The sequence below is a fragment of the Camelina sativa genome, chromosome 18 (assembly GCF_030686135.1).
Source record: "Camelina sativa cultivar CO46 ecotype springtype chromosome 18, ASM3068613v1".
Taxonomy (NCBI): Eukaryota; Viridiplantae; Streptophyta; class Magnoliopsida; order Brassicales; family Brassicaceae; genus Camelina; species Camelina sativa.
Genome location: NC_141897.1, coordinates 867,901 through 889,519, shown reverse-complemented (window position 1 = coordinate 889,519; position 21,619 = coordinate 867,901). Strand labels below are relative to the sequence as shown.

General features: G+C 39.1%; 4 protein-coding genes across 13 annotated transcripts; 2 read left to right on the top strand and 2 right to left on the bottom strand.

Annotated features, from left to right (window-relative positions):
• The first annotated feature begins 206 nt into the window (after positions 1–206).
• On the top strand, positions 207–8,864 carry LOC104763029 (uncharacterized). 5 transcript variants are annotated; one of them, XM_087499152.1, is made up of 23 exons: positions 207–422; positions 620–1,569; positions 1,807–1,922; positions 2,145–2,353; positions 2,647–2,766; positions 2,862–2,990; positions 3,071–3,196; positions 3,363–3,418; positions 3,523–3,622; positions 3,919–4,036; positions 4,208–4,417; positions 4,544–4,868; positions 5,153–5,246; positions 5,456–5,564; positions 5,660–5,922; positions 6,032–6,156; positions 6,419–6,653; positions 6,749–6,937; positions 7,022–7,305; positions 7,412–7,613; positions 7,712–7,951; positions 8,032–8,108; positions 8,390–8,864. In XM_087499152.1, exons 2-23 carry the CDS (start codon positions 803–805, stop codon positions 8,547–8,549), a joined length of 4,254 nt encoding a protein of 1,417 aa, XP_087355278.1. In that variant the 5' UTR covers positions 207–422; positions 620–802; the 3' UTR covers positions 8,550–8,864. The 5 variants fall into 5 exon arrangements, with proteins under 5 accessions (XP_087355278.1, XP_087355276.1, XP_087355277.1 ...); XM_087499150.1 differs by having other exon boundaries at positions 238–422; positions 7,406–7,613; XM_087499151.1 differs by having other exon boundaries at positions 238–520; positions 7,406–7,613.
• A 340-nt stretch (positions 8,865–9,204) lies between these two features.
• LOC104760195 (ATP synthase subunit delta', mitochondrial) lies at positions 9,205–11,231 on the top strand. The gene is made up of 2 exons (XM_010483080.2): positions 9,205–9,650; positions 10,671–11,231. The coding sequence occupies exons 1-2, from the start codon at positions 9,384–9,386 to the stop codon at positions 11,013–11,015; spliced, it is 612 nt and encodes a 203-aa protein (XP_010481382.1). The 5' UTR covers positions 9,205–9,383; the 3' UTR covers positions 11,016–11,231.
• Positions 11,232–11,280: 49 nt separating this feature from the next.
• Positions 11,281–18,571, bottom strand: LOC104760194 (lon protease homolog 2, peroxisomal). Of its 6 annotated transcripts, none has more exons than XR_015588794.1 (18): positions 18,332–18,535; positions 18,015–18,127; positions 17,841–17,931; positions 17,489–17,658; positions 16,976–17,067; positions 16,554–16,733; positions 16,384–16,467; positions 16,169–16,296; positions 15,866–16,067; positions 15,345–15,783; positions 15,121–15,251; positions 14,691–14,904; positions 14,297–14,599; positions 13,937–14,131; positions 13,563–13,808; positions 13,322–13,423; positions 12,887–13,033; positions 11,281–11,870 (listed from the first exon to the last, which is right to left on the bottom strand). XR_015588794.1 is itself a non-coding variant. In XM_010483079.2 (17 exons), exons 1-17 carry the CDS (start codon positions 18,436–18,438, stop codon positions 12,947–12,949), a joined length of 2,652 nt encoding a protein of 883 aa, XP_010481381.1. In that variant the 5' UTR covers positions 18,439–18,571; the 3' UTR covers positions 12,759–12,946. The 6 variants fall into 6 exon arrangements, 1 of the variants encoding a protein (XP_010481381.1); XR_015588791.1 differs by having other exon boundaries at positions 15,577–15,783; XR_015588793.1 differs by lacking the exon at positions 11,281–11,870 and adding an exon at positions 12,252–12,713.
• A 640-nt stretch (positions 18,572–19,211) lies between these two features.
• LOC147921308 (uncharacterized) lies at positions 19,212–19,871 on the bottom strand. The gene has a single exon (XM_087499705.1). It carries the CDS (start codon positions 19,869–19,871, stop codon positions 19,212–19,214), a length of 660 nt encoding a protein of 219 aa, XP_087355831.1.
• Positions 19,872–21,619: the final 1,748 nt, after the last annotated feature.

Below are 21,619 nucleotides of genomic sequence, written 5' to 3'. Positions count from 1 at the left end.
TTAAATTTATACTAATTTCAATCCTATCAAAGCAAAACAATATATTTTTTCTACTGAATTATGTGATTCTATATAGATTACACACATTAATCAAATTTACTTAATGTGAAATTAATAATTTACATAAACAAGATTTGAAATTTTGAATGAAAAAAGAAAGTAAAAAAATTATTTATTTTTTTGGATGCAGAGGACAGCTGTACATTAGATTTAAAGCGTAGCTTCAACTCCATAACAGTCCTCTCTCTTCTCTCTCTCTCTTTTTCATACGCTGAAGGAAAAGAAAAAAAAAAAAAAAAAAAAAAAAAGGGAAAGCGAAGTAAAACAGAAAAAGACCATCTCTGACTCTCACTTCTCCTTAAGATCCCTAAAGCTTCATACTGATTTTTTTCCTTCGTTTTCTCGCTCGATTTCTCAATCAGGTTTAGCATTTCTCCCACTCTCTTCTCTTTGCCTTCTTCGTTTCTCTGTATGTTGATGGATGACGTATCGCTGAACTCTCTTCGCGTCGCGTTGTTGCGTACTCATTGTTTTTTCCGCCTTTTTAGGTTTTTTCTTCTTTTTTTTTTTTTTCTTTTTTGAAAAATTTCTTATTCGATTGTTTGCTTTACTGTTGCAGAAGAAGAATCTGTTCAGATTTTGTGGAAGTAGTTGGTGAATTCAAAGATTAGTTTCCTTTTTTTTTGTGGAATCGCTACGGAATTGAACTCAAGCGAGACTGAGAATTGCGACTTCTTAGATGTCGTCAGTGTTGTTTTGTTTCTCTGGGACAGTGTGCGACTGATTTTGGATTTCGTTGGTGATGCTTGGATTCGTGTTCTTGTTTTTCTTTTTGGTGTCCACGCCATGTTTCAGCTTATCACAGTATGTGGTGGACACTGAATTTGAGAGCCCTTTGAGATTGTTTTCAGATGTAGATTCTGGGAATTCTAGTGCTCCCAGTAACGTGACTTGTCAGGACCTGGATGGTGTTGGCTCGTTGAATACCACTTGTACAGTGAACTCGAATTTGCGTTTCGATTCTGATCTTTATGTATATGGAACGGGCAATCTGAACATACTTGCCCATGTCTTAGTTGATTGCCCCATTTATGGATGTATGATCACCTTCAATGTTTCTGGAAATATTCATGTGGGTCAATCAGCAAGAATCGTTGCCGGTTCTGTGGTTTTCTCTGCTGTCAATTTAACAATGGATACCAATTCTTCTATCTACACGACAGCATTGGCTGGACCACCACCTTCTCAGACTAGTGGAACACCATATGGTACTGATGGTGCGGGTGGAGGCCATGGTGGGAGAGGTGCTTCGTGTCTCAAGAGCAATAAAACAACCTATTGGGGTGGTGACGTTTATGCTTGGTCGTCTTTGCATGAACCGTGGAGCTATGGGAGCGAGGGAGGTGTTAAGTCCACTACGGAATTCGGAGGCAAAGGTGGAGGTCGTGTCAAACTCCTATTGAATGACACAATACATATGAATGGATCTGTTTCAGCAGATGGTGGTGATGGTGGACAGGAAGGGGGTGGAGGATCTGGAGGAAGTATCTTTATTCATTCAGTAAAGCTGTAAGTTCATGCTTCCCATTTGAGTCCTATCTCAATCACTTGCAAATTTTGGGTATACTTTAAATTTGATATCTGTTTAGTGCTGCAACGTGGCAGTAACAAAATTTCTGGATATACTTTGAAATTGATCGTACCATCAGATTTTGTCATAGGAATATGGTATATCAAGGGCTTTGGATGGTCACTCGTTAATTTTGTTTCAGTTCAATCTTTCTCATGTATCATTTGAATTTGCAGGAAGGGTTACGGTAAATTATCTGCATCGGGTGGGAGGGGATGGGGTGGAGGTGGTGGAGGAAGGATCTCCCTTGACTGTTACAGCATACAAGAAGATATCAAAGTTCTTGTGCATGGTTTGTATTTCGTTTGCTACCTTTCAGCGCTTATGCAAGTTTTCTGTTTTTATCATTGCTTTCAAGTAGTTTTTATAACCATCTGGAATATATTTCCCCTTTCCTCATTATGGGTAAACTTGATGTCCTCTCTTGTTTCCTGTGGATATAGTTTTTTATATTAGGCTGTGTTGAACATCAGCAGTTAATCCATACAAAATTATCTGGTTCTATTCACTGCAGGTGGCGCAAGTATTGGGTGCCCCAAAAATGCTGGAGCTGCTGGAACATATTTCAATGCAGAATTAGTTAGTTTAAGGGTTGGAAACGAAAACATGACTACAGAGACAGAAACTCCGTTGCTCGATTTTCCTACAAGACCTCTGTGGTCAAACATCTATGTAGATAATAATGCAAAAGTTTTGGTCCCGCTGCTATGGACAAGAATGCAGGTCAGTTAATTTCCAAAATTTCTATTATCTTTTCTTTTGATATAGTCCTGAGTTTCTTCTTCCCTGATTCTTTTGTGATCCATGTAAACCTTTTTTAGTCTACGGTATATAGTTTATACCATAAAATGAATGCTTTCTCTATATATATTTTTTTACTAGTGACCTAGCAATTTCACACTTCTTGATCTTATTAAAGGATGCTTAAATAGAAGCTCTTACGTCTCTCTTTTTTAAATACTTTTGATGGTGGTACTACCCTTAAATGGTTTTTATTTATTATTCTGATTGTAAAGGTCAGAGGCCAAATCAGTCTTTATAGGGGAAGCAGCATTGTCTTTGGGTTATCAAAGTATCCAATTTCAGAATTTGAGCTTGTTGCAGAAGAGCTTTTAATGAGTAACTCCGTAATAAAGGCAAGTTCTTGTTCCTAACCATTCAGCAACAATCTTGTTTCTCGTTTACCATCCTGCTCCTCCTATATGCTAAGTTATATTGTCCTTAAATGAAGGTTTTTGGTGCATTACGACTTGTTACGAAGATGCTGCTCATGTTGAATTCTGTGATTAAAATTGATGGTGAAGGAAACCCTGCGGTGCCTTCCTCCGTCCTAGAAGTTCGCAACCTTGCAGTTCTAACGGTAAACTTGTAAATTTTATAATGTCTTATTTACCCCGATTGTTTGATTGGAAGACAGATTTTGACTTTTTCTTCTTGTAGGAAAATTCCGTCATTACTTCTAATGCGAACTTGGGTGTATATGGTCAAGGAATGTTGACGCTCACTGGTCCTGGGGATGCAATTAAAGGCCAGAGGCTTTCCTTATCTCAGTTTTACAACATAACTGTAAGAAACTATTCTTTTAAAATGATATCTGTCCAACTTTTGTTGACTTATATATCTCTATGTTGTTATGAGATCAGGTTTCTGTCTGTCATTTACAAACATTTACATAGGCATAGTCATCGGTGAACTATGAAAACTCTTTTTTAACAGTTCCTCAATTTTGCAGGTTGGACCAGGTTCAGTACTTCAAGCACCACTTGATGATTACGAAAGCAAAAACGCGTGAGTATGACTTCCTATACGCTTACATTATTATTATGACGGTGGTTAGAGCTAGACTTAATAATTGGAACCCTTGTGCTAGAAAATCTCTTTCTTTTTGACAGGGTTACTCGGACCCTTTGTGAGAGCAAGACATGCCCAATAGACTTGATTAGTCCACCGGATGATTGCCATGTCAATTACACACTATCGTTTTCCCTTCAGGTTTGTTTGATTAAGAAGTATCTTGGTAGTTCAAAATTATTTAGACGTTGTTCTACGTATTAGGTAATTACGCAAGTAAGAGTCTACTATTGGATAATTATTAGGCTGACCGAAACTGTTTGCTAAAATAAACCAAACAGTTGGGAGTTTCAATATTCCTATAGTACCTCTAGTTGTGCATAGTAACCTTTTCTGCGTTACCCTCCTGGAGTAAGAAAAATTAGACTTGACTGCTACTTGATAATGATTTTCTCTTATTTTCAACTTCGAACTTTTCATAATTATTCATTTTCTAGATATGTCGAGTCGAGGACATTCTTGTGAGTGGTCTTGTGAAAGGAAGCATAATTCAAATCCACAGGGCGAGAACGGTTGTAGTTACTGATGATGGCTTGATCACTGCATCTGAATTTGGTATATAAACTATGAAAATCACCCTTGTGTTCCATTTTCAGCAAAGTACTATAGCTGTTTGCCTTTTCACTGCAGAAGGATTCTTACTAAGTCATTAATTTTTGAATAGCTTTCTATGTATATAATAAGATAAATGTGGTTTCTTATACTATACAAAAAATTCTATGGCAGGTTGTAGTGGTGGCTTGGGAAAGGGGCTTTCTTCAAATGGGGCTGGTAGTGGTGCTGGGCATGGAGGAAGAGGGGGATCAGGCATTTTCAATGGGAAAGTATGCAACGGAGGTCATACTTACGGCGATCCTGATTTTCCCTGTGAGTTGGGGAGCGGAGCAGAAAGTCCAGATAAATCGTATGGGGATGTGACTGGTGGAGGGATGATAGGTCAGTACTTAAGTATTTTTCTATTATTTTAAGAAAAGCTGGTAGCCAATGGTACCCATTGAAATATCTGTTGACTCATCTGGCACAGTCAAGTGACCTATCAATATTTGTTTTCCACCTTTTCAGTTATTGGCTCCATCCAGTTTCCTCTTTTCATACTTAATCTGAGTGGATCTCTGAGCTCTGATGGCCAAAGCCTTGGGAAGCCAATAGTGAATGGTAACAGATCTTTGGTCGGCGGAGTTGGTGGAGGATCTGGTGGGACGATTCTTCTTTTTCTTCAGATGCTTGAGCTCTCAAAGAATTCATCTCTATCAGTTCGAGGGGGGCGGGGTGGCCCTCTTGGGGGTGGTGGGGGTGGAGGGGGGAGACTTCATTTTCACTGGGATATGTTACACACTGGGGACGAGTATTCTCCTGTTGCAACTGTCAAGGGGTCCATTAGCAGTAGGTATGTACCATTATCTTGATAACTGTAGCAATCTCTCTTCTGTGCTTGCTACCTTTTGGGTCATTTGTTGTTACCAGTGTAAAGCATGCAAATACACGCTGATTTAGTACTATAATCCCCATGAACATGAGAGGATAATGGTACCTTAGTGTTTGATGCTTGAGACTGTGCCTGTCCTATTTTCTTCATGAGACTGACGAAGTTTTTTTAATCTGCAAAACGTGTCTTGTCTTCATGAAAGATATACACAGACCTTGAATCGCTTGCTTTTTTTATGTCTTCAGAGGAGGTGCAGGGGACAATGGAGGTCGTTTCGGGGAAGAGGGAACAATGACTGGGAAGAAGTGTCCAAAGGGATTATATGGTACATTTTGCTTGGTAAGTCTTATGGTTTATTATGTCGTAGTTTCTTCGTTCCTAGCCACCTATGTGTCTTAGCTTTTCGCCAATTTGCTTATCCCTTGTCCCAGCAAATTAATGGGCAAAATTAGACAGTCCCAGTACTGTTCGTTTTTCTTGAATGCAAATCTCTGCCTTGTTGACTTGTGCCTGACACTTGATATCTCTGGATCCATGTGTTCTTCCAGGAATGCCCTATTGGCACTTACAAGAATGTTGAAGGCTCTGAAAAACGTCTGTGTACACCCTGCCCACCTGAGCATCTTCCAAGTCGTGCAAAATTTGTATATGTACGAGGTATTTTATCTAACAATTCTCTTGCTCGTCCATTCCCTGATCTTTTGTTTCTTCTTAAATAGGATATCTTTTGACAAGGAGCTTTGAATCTGCAGGAGGAGTTAGCGAACCCGTTTGCCCCTATAAATGTGTATCTGACAAATACAGATTGCCAAACTGCTATACACCTCTGGAAGAGCTTGTCTATGCATTTGGAGGGCCATTGCCCTTTGCTCTTCTTCTATCTTGTGTAGTGGTAGTTTTGGGTCTGTTGCTAAGCACATTAAGTATCAAATTGCTCAGATTGAGTTTCTATGGTGCCAATTCCATCGAACACCAGAGTGCTCATTGTTTACCCCATCTTCTGTCACTCTCTGAGGTATCGAGCTGCGAAAATTCCCTTTTCTCAAGTCTTGTCTTTTCGCAGTACGACATACAGATCCAATATCTGTCAACCAAACTCTAATGCTGGTTTCTCGTCGTTCCAGGTTCGAGGCGCAAAGTCTGAGGATACGCAAACCCATGCCTACCGTATGTACTTCATGGGTCCAAACACTTTCAGGGAACCTTGGCATCTGCCCTACTCTCCTCCTGATGCAATCATAGAGATAGTGTAAGGATATAACTTGACTGCGTTGAATTCTGTTCTGATTGTTGTCGTTCAGTGTCTCAATGAAGTGTTGAACTAAAAACTGTTGGCAAGATAAAGAAAGAATCTCTATTGTGCTACTCATAACCAGTATTTCTTGAAATAGTGACCATGTATGGCATTAATCCCGAGTCTATTTTCTTCTCTTCTACTCTTTGCTTAACATTGGCCATCGGCTCACTTTATCCAAGACATGTCCACTCATCTGTACGTTTCTGTTTCGCAGGTATGAAGATGCTTTTAACAGATTTATTGATGAGATCAACTCTACCGCAGCGTATGATTGGTGGGAAGGCTCTGTCCACAGCATTCTATCAGTTCTTGCAAATCCTTGCGCCTGGTCATGGAAACAATGGCGTCGCAGGAGAAAAATTCACCGCCTTCAAGAATATGTCAAATCTCAATATGACCACTCTTGCCTCCGCTCATGCAGATCTAGAGCTCTCTATAAAGGGATGAAGGTTTGGGTTCTTATCAGCTAATATTATCCTTAATTCTTCACCGTCATGTAGCTTTGACTTCTTATTTTGACCGTCTGTGTCCAACGTCGAAGCAGGTTGGAGCCACTCCAGATCTGATGGTTGCGTACATAGATTTCTTTCTTGGCGGTGATGAGAAGCGTGTAGATATGGTCTCTATTATACAGAAAAGATTCCCAATGTGCATCCTTTTTGGTGGAGATGGAAGTTATATGTCACCTTATAGTCTCCATAGTGATACACTGTTAACAAATCTTCTTGGCCAGGTTAGCTTATCTCTCTCTGTGTTTTTGTTTTTCCAAAATCTCCACGTTGAAAAAACTCCTAAAGGCTCCAAATCACTATTGCAGCACATCCCACCAAGTGTTTGGCACCGGTTTGTTGCCGGTTTAAATGCCCAACTTAGGACTGTGAGGCACGGATCTATTCGTTCAGCATTACTTCCTGTCATTAGGTGGATAAATAGCCATGGAAATCCTCAACTCGAATTCCATGGAGTAAGAATTGAACTTGGATGGTTTCAAGCTACAGCTTCAGGATACTACCAACTCGGTATATTGGTTTTTGTTGGCGATTTTCCTCTGAACAATGTAAACCAATCAATTTCATTCAGAAGTGACGACGAGTCCCCTCGGTGAGCCATGATAGATTGTGCTTCTCTTTGATCGAACCTAATTGTGTATTGGGTTTAGACTTGAATCCTTAACCTGCTTAATCTTGACTCCATTATCTAGGAACAGCGCTGCATGTCCCAGCAAATCTCTTATCGAGTTGCAACAAAACTTGATCCAACCAGGACATGGCTTATCTCGAAAGAGAATCAATGGTGGGATCAATGGAGGCCTCATCAATGAGATTTCACTAGATTCTCTGCAGTACAGAAGGGATTTACTTTTTCCATTTTCTCTCTTATTGAACAATACTCGACCCGTTGGGCGTCAGGTTACATTTTCTTCTCTCCTGAATAACTCTTGTTGTGATTTGTTTTCTTTTGTTTGTTTTTGTTAACATAAGCCAAAAACTTCTTGGGTTTTCTGCAGGATACTCTTCTCCGTTTGATCTCCATCCTTCTCCTTGCTGATCTTTCAATTACGCTACTTGCATTACTTCAGTTCTATTGGCTTGCCCTTGCAGCCTTTCTTGCTATCCTCCTGATTCTCCCTCTCTCTCTGCTTTGCCCATTCCCTGCGGGTCTTAACGCGTTACTTAGTAAAGAAATGAGAAGAGCCTCACTTACTCGTATCTACGGCCTTTGGAACGCTACATCTCTAACAAACGTCGTAAGTCAATACAAACGGTGTTCAAAACAAGTGCCCTCGGTTTTTTCACTACTGTGTCTTATTCGGCATGTATTCTGCAGATTGTGGCTTTCATTTGCGGTGTCATTCATTCCGGGTTTTTCTCTGACGAGCTACCAAACATCTGGAACGCCATAAGGTAATAAATAGTGTTTTTTGTCCATCCTAATGTGAATTTGTGAATTTTAGATTTTGATCGCATGAAACTAATCTTTCGCATCCATATTCTAATTCAGTCTTAACCTTAAACCCTTTTTAAATGAGTTGTTTAATAGGTTTTATGACCTTAAACCCTCACACTTTGTTGGAACTAGAGACATATATACTCGAGCTCTTCGCTGTTTGATGATTGCTTTTGTTTATTGAACATCAAACTTCTTTACTCCGTTACCTGTTAAAATTTGTTATGTTATTTGGCAGGGATGATGATAAGTGGTGGGTGTTACCAACAATCCTCTTGTTACTCAAGTCAACACAAGCTCGGTTCCTTGATTGGCATGTCGCAAATCTCGAAGTACCGGACTTTTCACTTCTTTGTCCTGATCCAGATACCTTCTGGGCATATGAATCAGGTGCTTGACCATCCAAAGATTAATCAACATCGTTATAAAGAAAGACAAGCAAAAGGTATATCTTATTTTTCATGTAAATCATTTTTAAAAAAGTACAAAGTTCTTCTCAGTGAATAGTTGGGTAAAACAGTTCTCTAGAACATCTGGTTATATTTCTGGTGCTGAATTAGTGTTTTACCAGATGAATGGTAGTTTTAGAAACTAGAGAGAGAGAGAGAGGTTGTAAGTTATGTAATCCTATTAAAAGTTTTGCAACAACATGGAAATTTAGAACACAATGGAGACTAATCCTAAAAGGCTAAAACCTAATAATTTAACTAAAATTTATTTAGTCTTTTGTAACATAAACTGTAAATCGAACACAAATATAGAAAACTAGCAGATCCTATCTGCTTTTTATTTCTTGAAATGAGATGGATGTATTTTTCATCAAACGTATCTTTTTATTTTGAATGTTACGACTTAAACTAAACCTAAATCTGTATTTGACAAACTTGATGAAAGAACAAATTCAAGAATCAAGATGGTTCAACTTCAAACTTCAAACGTTGCTATTTATTTACACTGGATGACGATGGTCCAGAGAACTACAGATACTCCAAAGTTAGTAAAATTGGCCATCCATGGGCTTTAAGTTTAGGCCTTTCCCAGCTTATGTGGGCCGAAACAGAACTCGCATCACGCGTGGCGCGTGAACTTGAGAGTCTGAGAAACACTTGAGCTACAACATTTTTAAAGAGTTTTCGGATTCTCTCTTCCTCTCTCTCTCTCTCATCTGCGACGTTCCCAATTTATCAGAGAACTCAAAATCACCACCACCACCACCAGACCAAATCGCCGCCATGTTCAAACAAGCTTCTCGCCTCCTCTCCCGATCTATCGCCGCCGCATCTTCCAAATCGGTGACGACTCGTGCCTTTTCATCGGAAGTTCCATCGACAATCGATTCGACTTTTGTCGAGTCATGGAAGAAAGTCGCACCGAACATGGACCCGCCCCAGACTCCTTCCGCCTTCATGAAACCTCGTCCTTCGACTCCTTCCTCTATCCCGACGAAGCTCACCGTCAATTTTGTCCTCCCTTACGCATCTGAGCTTAGCGGCAAAGAGGTTTCGTCTTTTTCCATCTTCTTCGATCTTTTTGGTCCCATTTTGTTTATTTTTAGGGATTGATCTATGAGTTTGTTCGTCGCGCTTTTTGTGTGGATACATATGGATATTAGATAACACCTCTTTTGGTTTGTGATTGATCTGTGAAAAAAAATCTCGAACAGCATTTTCGGATTTGTTCCATAATTTGTTACGCTGGTATATGATTCATCTAAAGTTACGCAAATGTGGTTAATTAGGTCTCAGGACCTTTGATTTTGGTTAGATCTGACGGCGCTCAATTTTAGGGTTTTGATTGTGATATCTGAGACTAGCAATTGTTGATTTTTACGTTTGAATGACAATAGTTATTTATTTTATTTCTGGATGTACCTCTTGGTGACTAAAGTTATACAATCATCTTAGAATTCACAGGTTAACCATGTGCTCACTATCTGAAAATGTTGCTTGTTAGCTTCCTTTTCTCAAGTGAGTTTCTTGTTAGATTCATCACTGATTACTGTAGCCTAGAGGATTAATTTACGGCTTCTATATTCTCCTCTGATCCAATCATTGAAATGGGATATTTGGAATTGTGACTCTTAGGAAAAGGGGTCTGTAATTGAAATTCTATTCATAGAAATGATCCCAAATATAGTGTTCTTCTGGCTTTTTTTTTGTGTTCAGTTACAATCTTCTATTGATATATGATGTTGGTATATGTGTAGACTGAATGTTGATTACAAGGTCTTAATTTGTATGAGTTAATCTCCACAACCAGTTATCAGATACCTTTATTATTGTTATATTATATAGTTTTCAGATTCTCGTAGTTCAAATGAAGATCAGTATTGTTGTAGATAGTGCATTCACTGTGAGTATATCCTCATGTAGAATGCAACAATAACTAATATCTTGCCTGACATATTTGCTGATGCATTTTCCAACTGTCTTGTCGGTGCGCCATCATCTTTGTATTCTAGAGTTTCGTTTCTTATATCTTTAACCATAATTGATTGGTTTCTCTTCATCTACTTGAAGGTCGACATGGTCATCATTCCTGCAACAACAGGACAAATGGGTGTCTTGCCTGGACACGTTCCAACAATTGCAGAGCTAAAACCTGGTATCATGTCCGTCCATGAAGGCGCTGACGTGAAGAAATACTTCCTGAGCAGTGGTTTTGCATTACTCCACGCAAATTCCGTCGCTGACATTATCGCGATTGAAGCTGTGCCACTTGAACACATTGACCCTAGCCAAGTCCAAAAGGGTTTAGCTGAGTTCCAACAAAAACTTACTTCTGCTACAACAGATCTTGAGAAAGCAGAGGCACAGATTGGTGTTGAGGTTCACAGTGCCATCAACGCAGCTCTCTCGGGCTAAAAGAAGGGTTTCTCTCTTCCTTTCTTCCTTCTTTATATCTTCGAAGAAAAAAAAAACTAAATCATTTGGCTTTCAAGTGATTAGTGAAGCCCCTTTTTACAAGAAAGGATGGAATAAACTAGAAATTGATGGTTCTTGTTTAATCGTGTTGGACTTTTGTTTGAATAAATGATTTTGTTTAAAGGGCACAAACCCGGAAAGTGTTTGTTGTGTTCATATCTTTGCACCTTTATTTTTGGGTATGACTTTTGCTGTGTTGAGATACGACGTTGGAACTTGGACTTTTATTTTTTTATTTTTTATTTTTTTTGACAACAGCTTACAATATTGACTCAAACAAGTCAATGCGAAGAAAAATTATTAACAAAAATATCTAAATGTGGAACTGAACGAACATGTCAAGCTAAATTATCCGCTTTACCATTCTGAGTGCGAGAGACATAGACTAAAGAGAAGTAAACTTCTTTTTATCCGCTTGTATGTCCTCCAAATAAGGTATGAAAGCTGGCCACTCGGAAGGCGAAGACACCATCTTCACCAGGTCAGAGCAATCAGTGAGAAAAACGACAGATTGATTGTCTGCTCCAATCATACATCGCATTGTCCAGATAAGGGCCTCGATCTCCGCATGAAGAGGGGAGAGACTTCGACGAAGATTAGATGCTCCCATAGTGGTTTCATCCCCCCTGGGCGAAACACAGAACCATCCTCTACCGGCAAACTGGTCCGTCGCTTTTCATGAACCATCCACAAAGTATAGAAAGCTCGAGGTTGGCCGAGAAAACCTTGGAACTTTGATGCCTCCATCAGAAGATATACCCAAAAAAGGGTGATCCACCTCTTGTCCTACAACCTCTGTCAGAGCCAGAGACCAAGCGTTAGCCTCATCCTTCGCTAACCGCAGTATTGCTACTGGGTTGGAATCTAACTTGGACTTTATCATAAGGATAAGTTTTAACTTATCTTTTAATTTTTTTCCTTTTTTTACAAAGCCAAAAATAGCCCTACGTTTCAGTTTTAAGTGATGTTTTAACAAAAAAAATTTGGACCATTTTTCAGGATCATCTACGTAATTTGGATTTGTTCATCGTAAGAACATCATTAACACTAGATTTAGTATAAGCTGGCTTGAATAAAAGAGCAAACCAAGCTACAGGATCATGCTAATGTCTGGTGACGAGTCTGTGCTCATTTGGCAATTTCTTGGGACGCCGCCACCTCCTCGGCACAAGAGTACGCTCATAAAAAAGTCTTGTTATAACCATCTAACGCTTAGATCAAAGTATTCTAACATAACATAATGTTAGAAATGGTATTGTTCTAAGCTGATTGAAAAGTGGATGGAAACCCAACGCAATGTTTCTTGAGATGAGATGACAAAAGTATATTTCTATGGTAGGAGTAGGATTGAAATTCTCTAAAAAGCAATGGGATCAAAGGATGATCAAGATCGAGGATAGAGGAAGAGACAACTGAACTATATCGAAAGGCGATCTTCTTCCCAAAACTGTTAGGGCAGTGTGTAGGAGGTAGTTGAGATGATCAATTAAAGACGATGGATCTTAGTCTCTCCACAATGAATTGACCTCTCTTCTCTCCGGAAGAGTGGGCTCAGGAGCTGGATACTTTAACTTACGAAATACGAATCATATTGTAGGTGCAAGGACATATCTTTATGATTCCACTTCTCTTTGCGAGCTAGCCCGGTTTTTCATAATAGATCAAATTTCGGAGGGTATCGAGTTCGTGAAGAGATAAGTAAATTAAATTAGTTGATAAATTTAATCCACTTACATACACAAACATACAATATAGGAGAGGTGACTGGGAGAAAACCATAAAAAGGATATGCAAATATTCTGGATCCTTACCAAATACGCCAACATGGTCTGATTCTGACTCTGCGGTCTTAAAGACAGAGCTACGATTTGTCATAATTTAGAGTGGTTGTTCCGCCATGGACAACCTCCTTCGAATGCATTTTCCAGTACGTCCTCCATTCTCTTTGCCAATATCACCTGTTTCCACCATTCATACCAATTTTAGAACTATTCAAAAACATTACAGACCAACCCGATGCAGCTTTGCCAGAGCCCGGTTTTAAGGTTTTTGAAAGAAAACAAGACTTATTGCACAATTCTTTTCTTGTGTTTGGTGGTCAGCGGACTAGTCAGCAAAACGAAATCAGGATCAAATCAAAACCAGACCTCATATGGACCGAACACTGGGCCGGAGTAGCATAGGACAAAATTCTTACCTACAATGCAATACCAAGAACAAGACTAGGATTGAAGTTCACAACTTACCTCCAGACTGGAAAGTACAGCGGCGGGCACTTCAACTAAGTCTTTTGAGTTCCTCTGCGGTAGAATCACTCTCTTAATACCATAACGGTGAGCAGCCAATATCTGTTCATCAATTTAACATGGCCCTCTTAAATATGTTTTTCAACTCAAAATTTTTTCCAAAAGCAATGAAAGATGTACCCAAATTTGGGTTTTTTACTAGATATGAAGCTTCGGGATGCTAGAAGTAGAAGCAGCTTACCTTATCTTTGATGCCACCAACAGGCAGGACGAGACCCCTAAGTGTCATCTCTCCAGTCATGGCTGTGTCTGCTCTTACTCGTTTCTGACTGAACAACGAAACCAGAGCAGTCACCAAAGTCACTCCAGCTGAAGGTCCATCTTTTGGCACTGCACCAGCAGGAAAGTGAATGTGGATGTCTCGACCATCAAGAACATTCATATCCCCTGCAAGTGCCAGCTTGAAATCCGATGCACGGGCTCTTACCTAAAAGACATCAGTACACGATCAGCGAAAGAGTTCTGAAGTATCTTTTTTGTGTTCTGAATAGTAGATGCAGTCGAATAGGAAGATTTAAAAATTTAACGAGTGAAGCTTCAAATGAAGATCTTTACCCATGTAAGAGCTAATTGAGCAGATTCTTTGATAACATCTCCAAGTTGACCCGTTAAATGCATTTCGCCCTTGCCTACCATAGATGTAGCCTCCACGAACTGGACCTCTCCACCAAAGGTAGTCCAAACAAGACCCACAGAAACGCCAGCTGAAGCCACTCGATCAGCAGCTTCACTGTCATCAAACCTTGGAGGCTGCATTGCACCCAACAAAACAGCACAAGGTAAATTTCCACAAAATATGACGTTTGTATCACAACAAAATATCACGTTTGTATCACAACATAACACAACCACTACAGATTATATTCCGTGATACAAATATTTAGAAGAGAACAGAGTAGTAGAAAAGAGCTTTACCCCTAGAATTTTCTCAAGCATAGTCTCATCCACCACCATAGCTGAGGGACTCTGGAAGGTACCTTCAATCTCATGATCATTTACACCCATTGGAATAACTTCCATTTCCACTTCGCCTCCCTCCGCCATTCTACCATTAAGCAGAGGAGAGGTAAGTTTCTGCACATCTTTACTCAATGGAAGAGTTTGTTCATGCTCTGCAACCATCACAGCAGCTGCACGAGCCACAGCAGCCAAGTTTCTCTCTAGACTACGAACACCGGCTTCCCTTGTGTACCTCTGAATTATATTCTTTACCATAGCCTATGACGACCATACAAAGGAACTGCATAAGCGCACCATGCGAGAGACAATTGTTGGCAATACATAAAAATAAAATAAAATAATAACTTACCTCAGGAATCTTGAGGAACTCGGAACTAAGCCCATGTTGCTCTAGAACTCGAGGAATCAGATGGCGCATAGCAATCTTAAGCTTTTCCTCTTGCGTATAACCTGGCAACTCAATTAGCTCCATCCTATCTAGAAGAGGCGGTGGAATAGGTTGAACCCTATTTGCAGTGGCAACAAAAACCACCTTTGATAAGTCATATGGGACATTCAGATAGCTATTTTTTCAGTTAAGGTAACCATTGAGTTCATAAAATAGAGTGGCAAACTAAAGCAAGTATAATCTGTGCATCTATGAGAGAAGATGGTTGTTGCCTAAGAGTAGGCGAAAGTACAATTTTTTAAAACTCATGCAAAAAAACTTTCAACAAGCCTAACAATGTTTGGACGCTGGATCTAATATATGTATTGAAGAAGTAAACATGATAGGATACTGATCATTAAAAGATTTGTTCTGCTCTGGATCCAAAACCTCCAGCAGTGCTGAAGCTGGATCACCCCTAACATCCGAGCCTGTTTTGTCAATCTCATCCAACAGCATCACTGGATTGCAAACACCAACCCTCTGAAATCCAAAACATAGAGCGAAACCCTTAGTGATGAAGAGATATCATATCACAAACCATCCATCATGATTGTTATCGAATGGGACACTCACATATTAGAAAAACATCTACACCAGAGTTATGCCAATGCCAATGCCTTTCCGGAAAAGCTAACTAGCAATCATTTTTATGGTCTATAATACTCTATTTCCCTTAAAATTGTCAAGGTTAGAGAGGCAGAGATATCGAACTTATATGGTACAGCTTAGTTCCTTGATTTAAACAAATCCCCAAGGTTCTTTCAGATTTCTTCAGCACAAGTTAGATAGAAAACAAACCACTCACCTTTAACCCATCAATAAGGCGCCCTGGCATGCTTCCTATATAAGTCCTTCTGTGTCCTCTAATGTCAGCTTCATCTTTCACACCACCCAAAGATAAGCGAACAAATTTTCTACCTAATGCAGCTGCAATAGATGATGCCAAAGATGTCTTGCCCACACCTGGTGGACCAACGAAGCACAGAACTGGGCCTCTTGCATCTGGTTTTAGCTGCAATAAATATGAATCAATCAAGATAAAACCAGAAAACTGAAGACGGATCACTGTCAAAAAGAAAAAAACAAACAACAACCTTTCGAACAGCCAGATATTCAATGATCCGTTGCTTGACCTTGGCTAAACCATAGTGATCACTATCAAGACGTTCTTTTGCAGCTTTTAGATCCAACTCATGTTCTTCGCTTGCCTTCTCCCAAGGAAGATCAGCCAACAGCTCCAGGTAAACTCGTGAACTGTTATAACCGGGTTGCTGAGGTTGCATCTTTTTTAGTCGCCTGCATTAGGAAATGAAAAGGAAAATTACTAGTAATAAATTACGTCCTCAGTTGGTCCACACTCACACAACTATCAGCTATTTTCCTCTAGCACAGTATACCTCAATTCCCTTTGAGCATGCTTCCATATGTTTGATGGCATTCCGGCAGCTTGCATCTTTCTTTCAAGTGCAGCTACATCATCTTCATCATCATCATTGTCGCCAAGCTCCTCTTTAATAGCTCTCATCTGCAGAAACCATTTTCAATTCTCAAGTCATACCTCTGAAGGAGAACACCCTCTCAAATTGACAACAAGAGCCAGAAGAAACCAAACCTGCTGGCGCAAGAGATACTCCTTCTGTGACTTTGACAACTGGCCTTCCACCTTCTGAGTAATTTTCTCTGCCACGCGAATTGACTGCCACAAGTAAACATCAAAATGACTTCAAAATTCCTAAGGGAAAAGTGAGGACAGATACAAGAATATGACAATCAATAGCTAACCTGCAAATGCCGATCAACTAGTTCAGTAGCCTTTGAAAGTCTTACTTTCAGGTCAACTGAATCCAGCATAGATAGTTGCTCTTCAAAACTCATCTCAAAGCTAGCAACAAATATGTCTGCTAGTTTATGGATAGGAACTGTATCCAAAAGAACTTTTGTCCTTCCACCAGTTTTTTGTTTCTGAATCAAGAAGTAATGCATAAGTAACTAATTCAATCACAAATCATCCAGATTCCATGAGATGAAGATTATATAACTGCTCCCATGGAAAGAAAAAAAAAATCCCAAAGAAGAATTTATTTCTTGATAACAGATACCTATAACTTCAGCGTTGTAATCTTGGAAACTCTAATGCTGACGCACAAACGAAAATATGAAGGAGGAACCAAAAACAGACAGCCGTTTAGTTTCACTAAAGTTACCTGCTCAAGCACAGAGACAAGCTCCATAGCTGTGGTTTTAAACTGACGTGACAGTGCTACAAAATCTGAGTCTTGTTGCACTTGCTCCAACTCTGCAGATGGACAGAAAGGAACCAGCTAAAGACATCAAAGGACTACCATGTAGCCAAATGTAATAGAAAAATAAAATCTTATTACCCAAACTGAAATTAGCCAGAAAACAAACTATCAATATCAAACAAGGTCCAACTCAAAATTATTATCTTAGAGAATGTTCAACCTCAAATTTTTCTCATAAGCATAAAATTCTCTATATATTAGGCACAAACAGAGCTAACTGCAGAGATCAATGTGTCATTGATCACAATAGAGGCAGGAAACTAATTTAGTGGGAAAAGAATATATCTATTGCATGTTGAAGCATCGGAATAGATAGGTCCTTACCATGTGATAAGACACGAAATTAGAGAAAAATGTGAACACCAGTAGACAGTAGTCACATAAAAATACAAGAAAAGAAATGTTATATCTTACCTGCCTTTGTCATCTCGAGTGATGTAATCCGCGCAACTGAATATGGTCCTCTTTTTCCAAGCTCTTGAACATTAAACCTGCTCAGACCTTCAAGGACAACCACATATGTAACTCTTCCACTTGGTTTCTCCACCCCTCTTGACAGATGCAGAGCCCGAGCTGCTACTCCCCTATGCATTAGAAAAGAAAAACATCTCTCAGCATATGCTGCGAATCAAACCAAAATAGAAATGAGATCACACATCATTTATTTTTAGGAACTTCTATAACTCTGGAATCACGGCATTCATATCAAATTTACTTAATTCATATTATGAAATCAGAGTCTAACATGAGCAAAAATAAACCAAACCTGGTGTGCCATTGAGCTTCCTGCTGATCTTTAGCATCTGTTGTACCAACTAGAAATTTCAAGCTCCTTTCTCCAGAATCACTTCCAGCACCTAGCCGCACAAGAAATCAAATCAACACAAGATACACCTACTGAATCAAATTCATCCGGTTATCAAAATCATATCGCCAGTACCTGGATTAATCATCGTCCCAATTGAAGAACCCTCAGCATCATCACGAACAGGCAAAATGCCAATTAAACCCTTCTCTTCTTTCTGCCATAGCTCTTGCTCCACCAGTGTGACGCTAAATTTTGAGAAACAAGCAAACCAAAATCGATTAGGGTAATCTAAATGTTGTGTAAGCTATAACGATCGATCAATACCACACAGAATTAACCCTAACTCAATAGATTTTAGCACTACACGATCTTTTGGAACTGATTCGAAAACAAAACATGTAGGAAGAAGAAGAAGGTGATGATCGAAGCGTAAGAGAGTCGTGTGGTACCTGCTATGAGAAGTACAACGGATTCGAATAATGGCGCCAGGCAAGAGAACCTTGTTCCTGAAAGGAAGAATCGCTAACCTACTCGGTAGCTCCACGGTTTCCGCCATTAACGTCTTCTTCGAGAGAGATTGATTTTGATCGTCTCTTCTTCTTTATATTATAAACACACCGACTCTTTTCTTCGTCTACATTATATGAGTATCTGTTTTTATTTCTTTTATTATTAATACATATTTTTATGAAATTTGTATTTACGTCCTTATATTAGTATCTTTATTGAAATAATTACCCTTACTATTTATCTTTTATAATAAACCATTTTCTTGAAATTCGTTTTTACTTTGTCCTCATTCAATAGTTCAGATTTTATTAGTAAATTGAGAAATGAGGAACTGTATTTTTTAACCAAGAAAAAAAACATAAGACGGTTCTTACAAAACTTTTAATTTAGGTTCAATATTTTTATCAATATTGTAAAACAAATAATGTTTAGACAAATAATCATCTTTCATTTTTAAGATTTAAAATTAGAACTGTGGACATACCACATTCATAAAAAAAGTTGGTACAGTATATTCAAATTATTTAGACACATATGATAATTTTACAGTATATTCAAACTATTATATACGCCCAACGTAGATAAGACAATTTTTTTTTCCAAAACTAATTGATATTTTTTCACTAAGATGAAATAGTTGTAAAATATATATAAAAAAATTGCTTTATGCTAAATTATATTTTACTAATAAGATCTTATTCATTTTAATTAACATTAAATGTGATTTTAGTTTCTATTTTTGAAAAAAAATTTATTTATAATTATATCACGGCTATCTAATCGTTTTTCTTTTGTTTTTTTTGTCAACAAAAGATTAGCTCAAATGAGCCAATGAGGTGCGAAATTGTTTACAAACAAAACATGGTGCGAATAACCACGCGCTTGACGTGCCAGTGAATCTGCAATTACATTTGTATTTCTAGAGATAAGAGATAAAGAAAAAGACGAAAATTCTTCCTTGTCAATATTGATGTCGTCCAGGTACGCCGAGAAAGCTGGCCAGTCCGCAGGAAAAGACACCATTTTCACCAAGTCTGAACAGTCTGTGAAAAACGCCACGTCTCTGAAGTCATGTCTGATCATGCATCGCATCGCCCAAATAAAAGGTTCTACTTCAGCATGTAAGGGAGAGAGACTCCGTCGGAAATTAGTAGCTCCTCTAAACAGTGTCGCGTCCTGGAACGATGAGCAAACCCATCCCGCCCCAGCGAGCGGGTCACCCGCTTTCCAAGATCCGTCGACAAAACATCGATGTCCCATAAAAACCGTAGGAAGAGTTGCGGTGGCACCCCTCTGTCGGGGGTCTGGAACGAGAATCGGGGAGGTCGAATCCGTAAGATCACTCTCCACCTGAGCTTGCTGCCACGACAAGGCCTCACCTTCCGCGACCAAGACAATATCCTGAGGGTTCTTAACAATATTCTCATAAACCCGTGCATTCCTTGCTTTCCAGATATACCACATAAGCCATGGAAACATTGAAACCTAAGACGCTGGGTTATCTTTGCCCAGAAAATGATCGACATTTGCATATACGGACTCTGTGGGAAAAGCAATGGCCCCCACCAGTACGTTTGCTAAAGCCCAAACCTGTCGAGCCGAGGGACAAACAAAAATGGCATGATTTATCGTTTCCTCCTCCGCGCCACACCGGGCACAACCCAAATCGCAAGCAACATCCCGTCGTCCCAAATTTGCTGAAACCAAAATACACCCTGATAAAACTTGCCACATAAAATGTTGAATTTTTGGTGGACAACGAACCCGCCAAACATCGGCCAGGAGGGAGGTAATCTCTGGGCCACAACCAGATGCGTGGAAAGGGCCAGCAACTTCTCGAAAGCCAAATGGTAACCAGACTTAACTGTATATTTACCGTTTTTTCGTAAAATGCCAACCTAAGTGGTCGTCGCTCTGATTGGTCCCTAAAGGTAATGCCCTTATCAATGCAACATCCTGTGTATCAAAATGCTCGTTAAGCATATCCAGACACCAAGTATTTGTTCGACGATCAATTAAGTGAGTCAATTGGAGATTGGATCTTTAAAAGGACCCTTAGATAAAGCTGGTCTCGGGAATTGAGCCGGTATCCAGGGATCATTCCATACTAAGATGGAGTCCCCGAAGCCAACCTTTTTAATAATGCATTTATGTACCAGAGAGCGAACTGAACAAATACTCCTCCACCCATACGATGGAGAATAAGACCGAATTGGATCCAATGGGTGGGTATTCCTATAGTACCTGCCCTTAAAAACTCTGGCAAACAGCAAATCCGGAACCTCAAGCAGTTGCCATAATTGTTTAGCCAACAAAGCGGAATTAAAATCGTCTACATTCCTGAATCCTAACCCTCCAGTTACTTGTTAACACAAAACTTATCCCAAACTAACCAATGCATTCCACCTTACTGCCTATTGGAACTCCACCAAAAAATTTCCACTGCTATCTAATCGTTCTCATGTTGGATTTAATCTGTTTGTAATTCCGCTGTTTCTATAGTTTATAATTTTATATGTCCATTTGTTTTATCACTTATAAATTTGTCTTTGTAGCTTTAACAGTTTTAAGGGGAAAAGAAAGTGTCAATCGAAAAGACGAGGGATGAATTTGATATTATGAGGAAATAGTGAAATACCGATACTTGATTTTAAAATATTATCAGTAATGAGTTCGTTCATAGCCGTTGGATCATTCGGATAAGATGGGAGAGACAAAACGAGTGGCATCAGGGGAGCGGGAGTATAGGGTCCCATTCTTGTAATAATGCCACGTGTCAGATAAAGATAAGGTAATAAGCTGGGGGAACTCAAAAGTCTACGTGTTATATCCACAGCTACTCGCTACGGTCCATACCGTATTCCAAATACATATACGCGTCCAGGTGTTTATTATTATTATTATACTTTCTTCTACAAATTACTTGTAAATTTTTTTTTGTATTTTATCTTCTTCTTCTTCTTTTTTGTTCTGTCTGTATTGTACGTCACTGAATTATTTTTTATTTTCTTTATTCGAAATAATTTGGATGACGCAATTGCATTACGTATGTAGCATGTAAAAACAGAAACAACAAAATGTGGAAATATATAGTCTCAAATGTTTTGCAACGAATTTTTTTTTTTTAATGTAGTTTTCGTGGGCCTCTCGACCACAAGGGAAAGTAAATATAAAAAATAATTGGGCCTCTTTGTAACAAATTAACAATGAGCTACCCATTCAAATTC

Coding starts and splice junctions, on each gene's coding strand:
- LOC104763029 (XM_087499150.1), top strand. CDS start 803: ATGCTTGGATTCGTGTTCTTGTTTTTCTTTTTGGTGTCCACGCCATGT. Junction 2,354..2,646: donor TGCTATGGACAAGAATGCAG/GTCAGTTAATTT, acceptor CTGATTGTAAAG/GTCAGAGGCCAAATCAGTCT. Junction 4,869..5,152: donor AAGGGGTCCATTAGCAGTAG/GTATGTACCATT, acceptor TTATGTCTTCAG/AGGAGGTGCAGGGGACAATG.
- LOC104760195 (XM_010483080.2), top strand. CDS start 9,384: ATGTTCAAACAAGCTTCTCGCCTCCTCTCCCGATCTATCGCCGCCGCA. Junction 9,651..10,670: donor CTGAGCTTAGCGGCAAAGAG/GTTTCGTCTTTT, acceptor ATCTACTTGAAG/GTCGACATGGTCATCATTCC.
- LOC104760194 (XM_010483079.2), bottom strand. CDS start 18,438: ATGGCGGAAACCGTGGAGCTACCGAGTAGGTTAGCGATTCTTCCTTTC. Junction 16,297..16,383: donor AGTATCTCTTGCGCCAGCAG/GTTTGGTTTCTT, acceptor TGGTTTCTGCAG/ATGAGAGCTATTAAAGAGGA. Junction 16,068..16,168: donor CATGCTCAAAGGGAATTGAG/GTATACTGTGCT, acceptor TTCCTAATGCAG/GCGACTAAAAAAGATGCAAC.
- LOC147921308 (XM_087499705.1), bottom strand. CDS start 19,871: ATGTTTCCATGGCTTATGTGGTATATCTGGAAAGCAAGGAATGCACGG.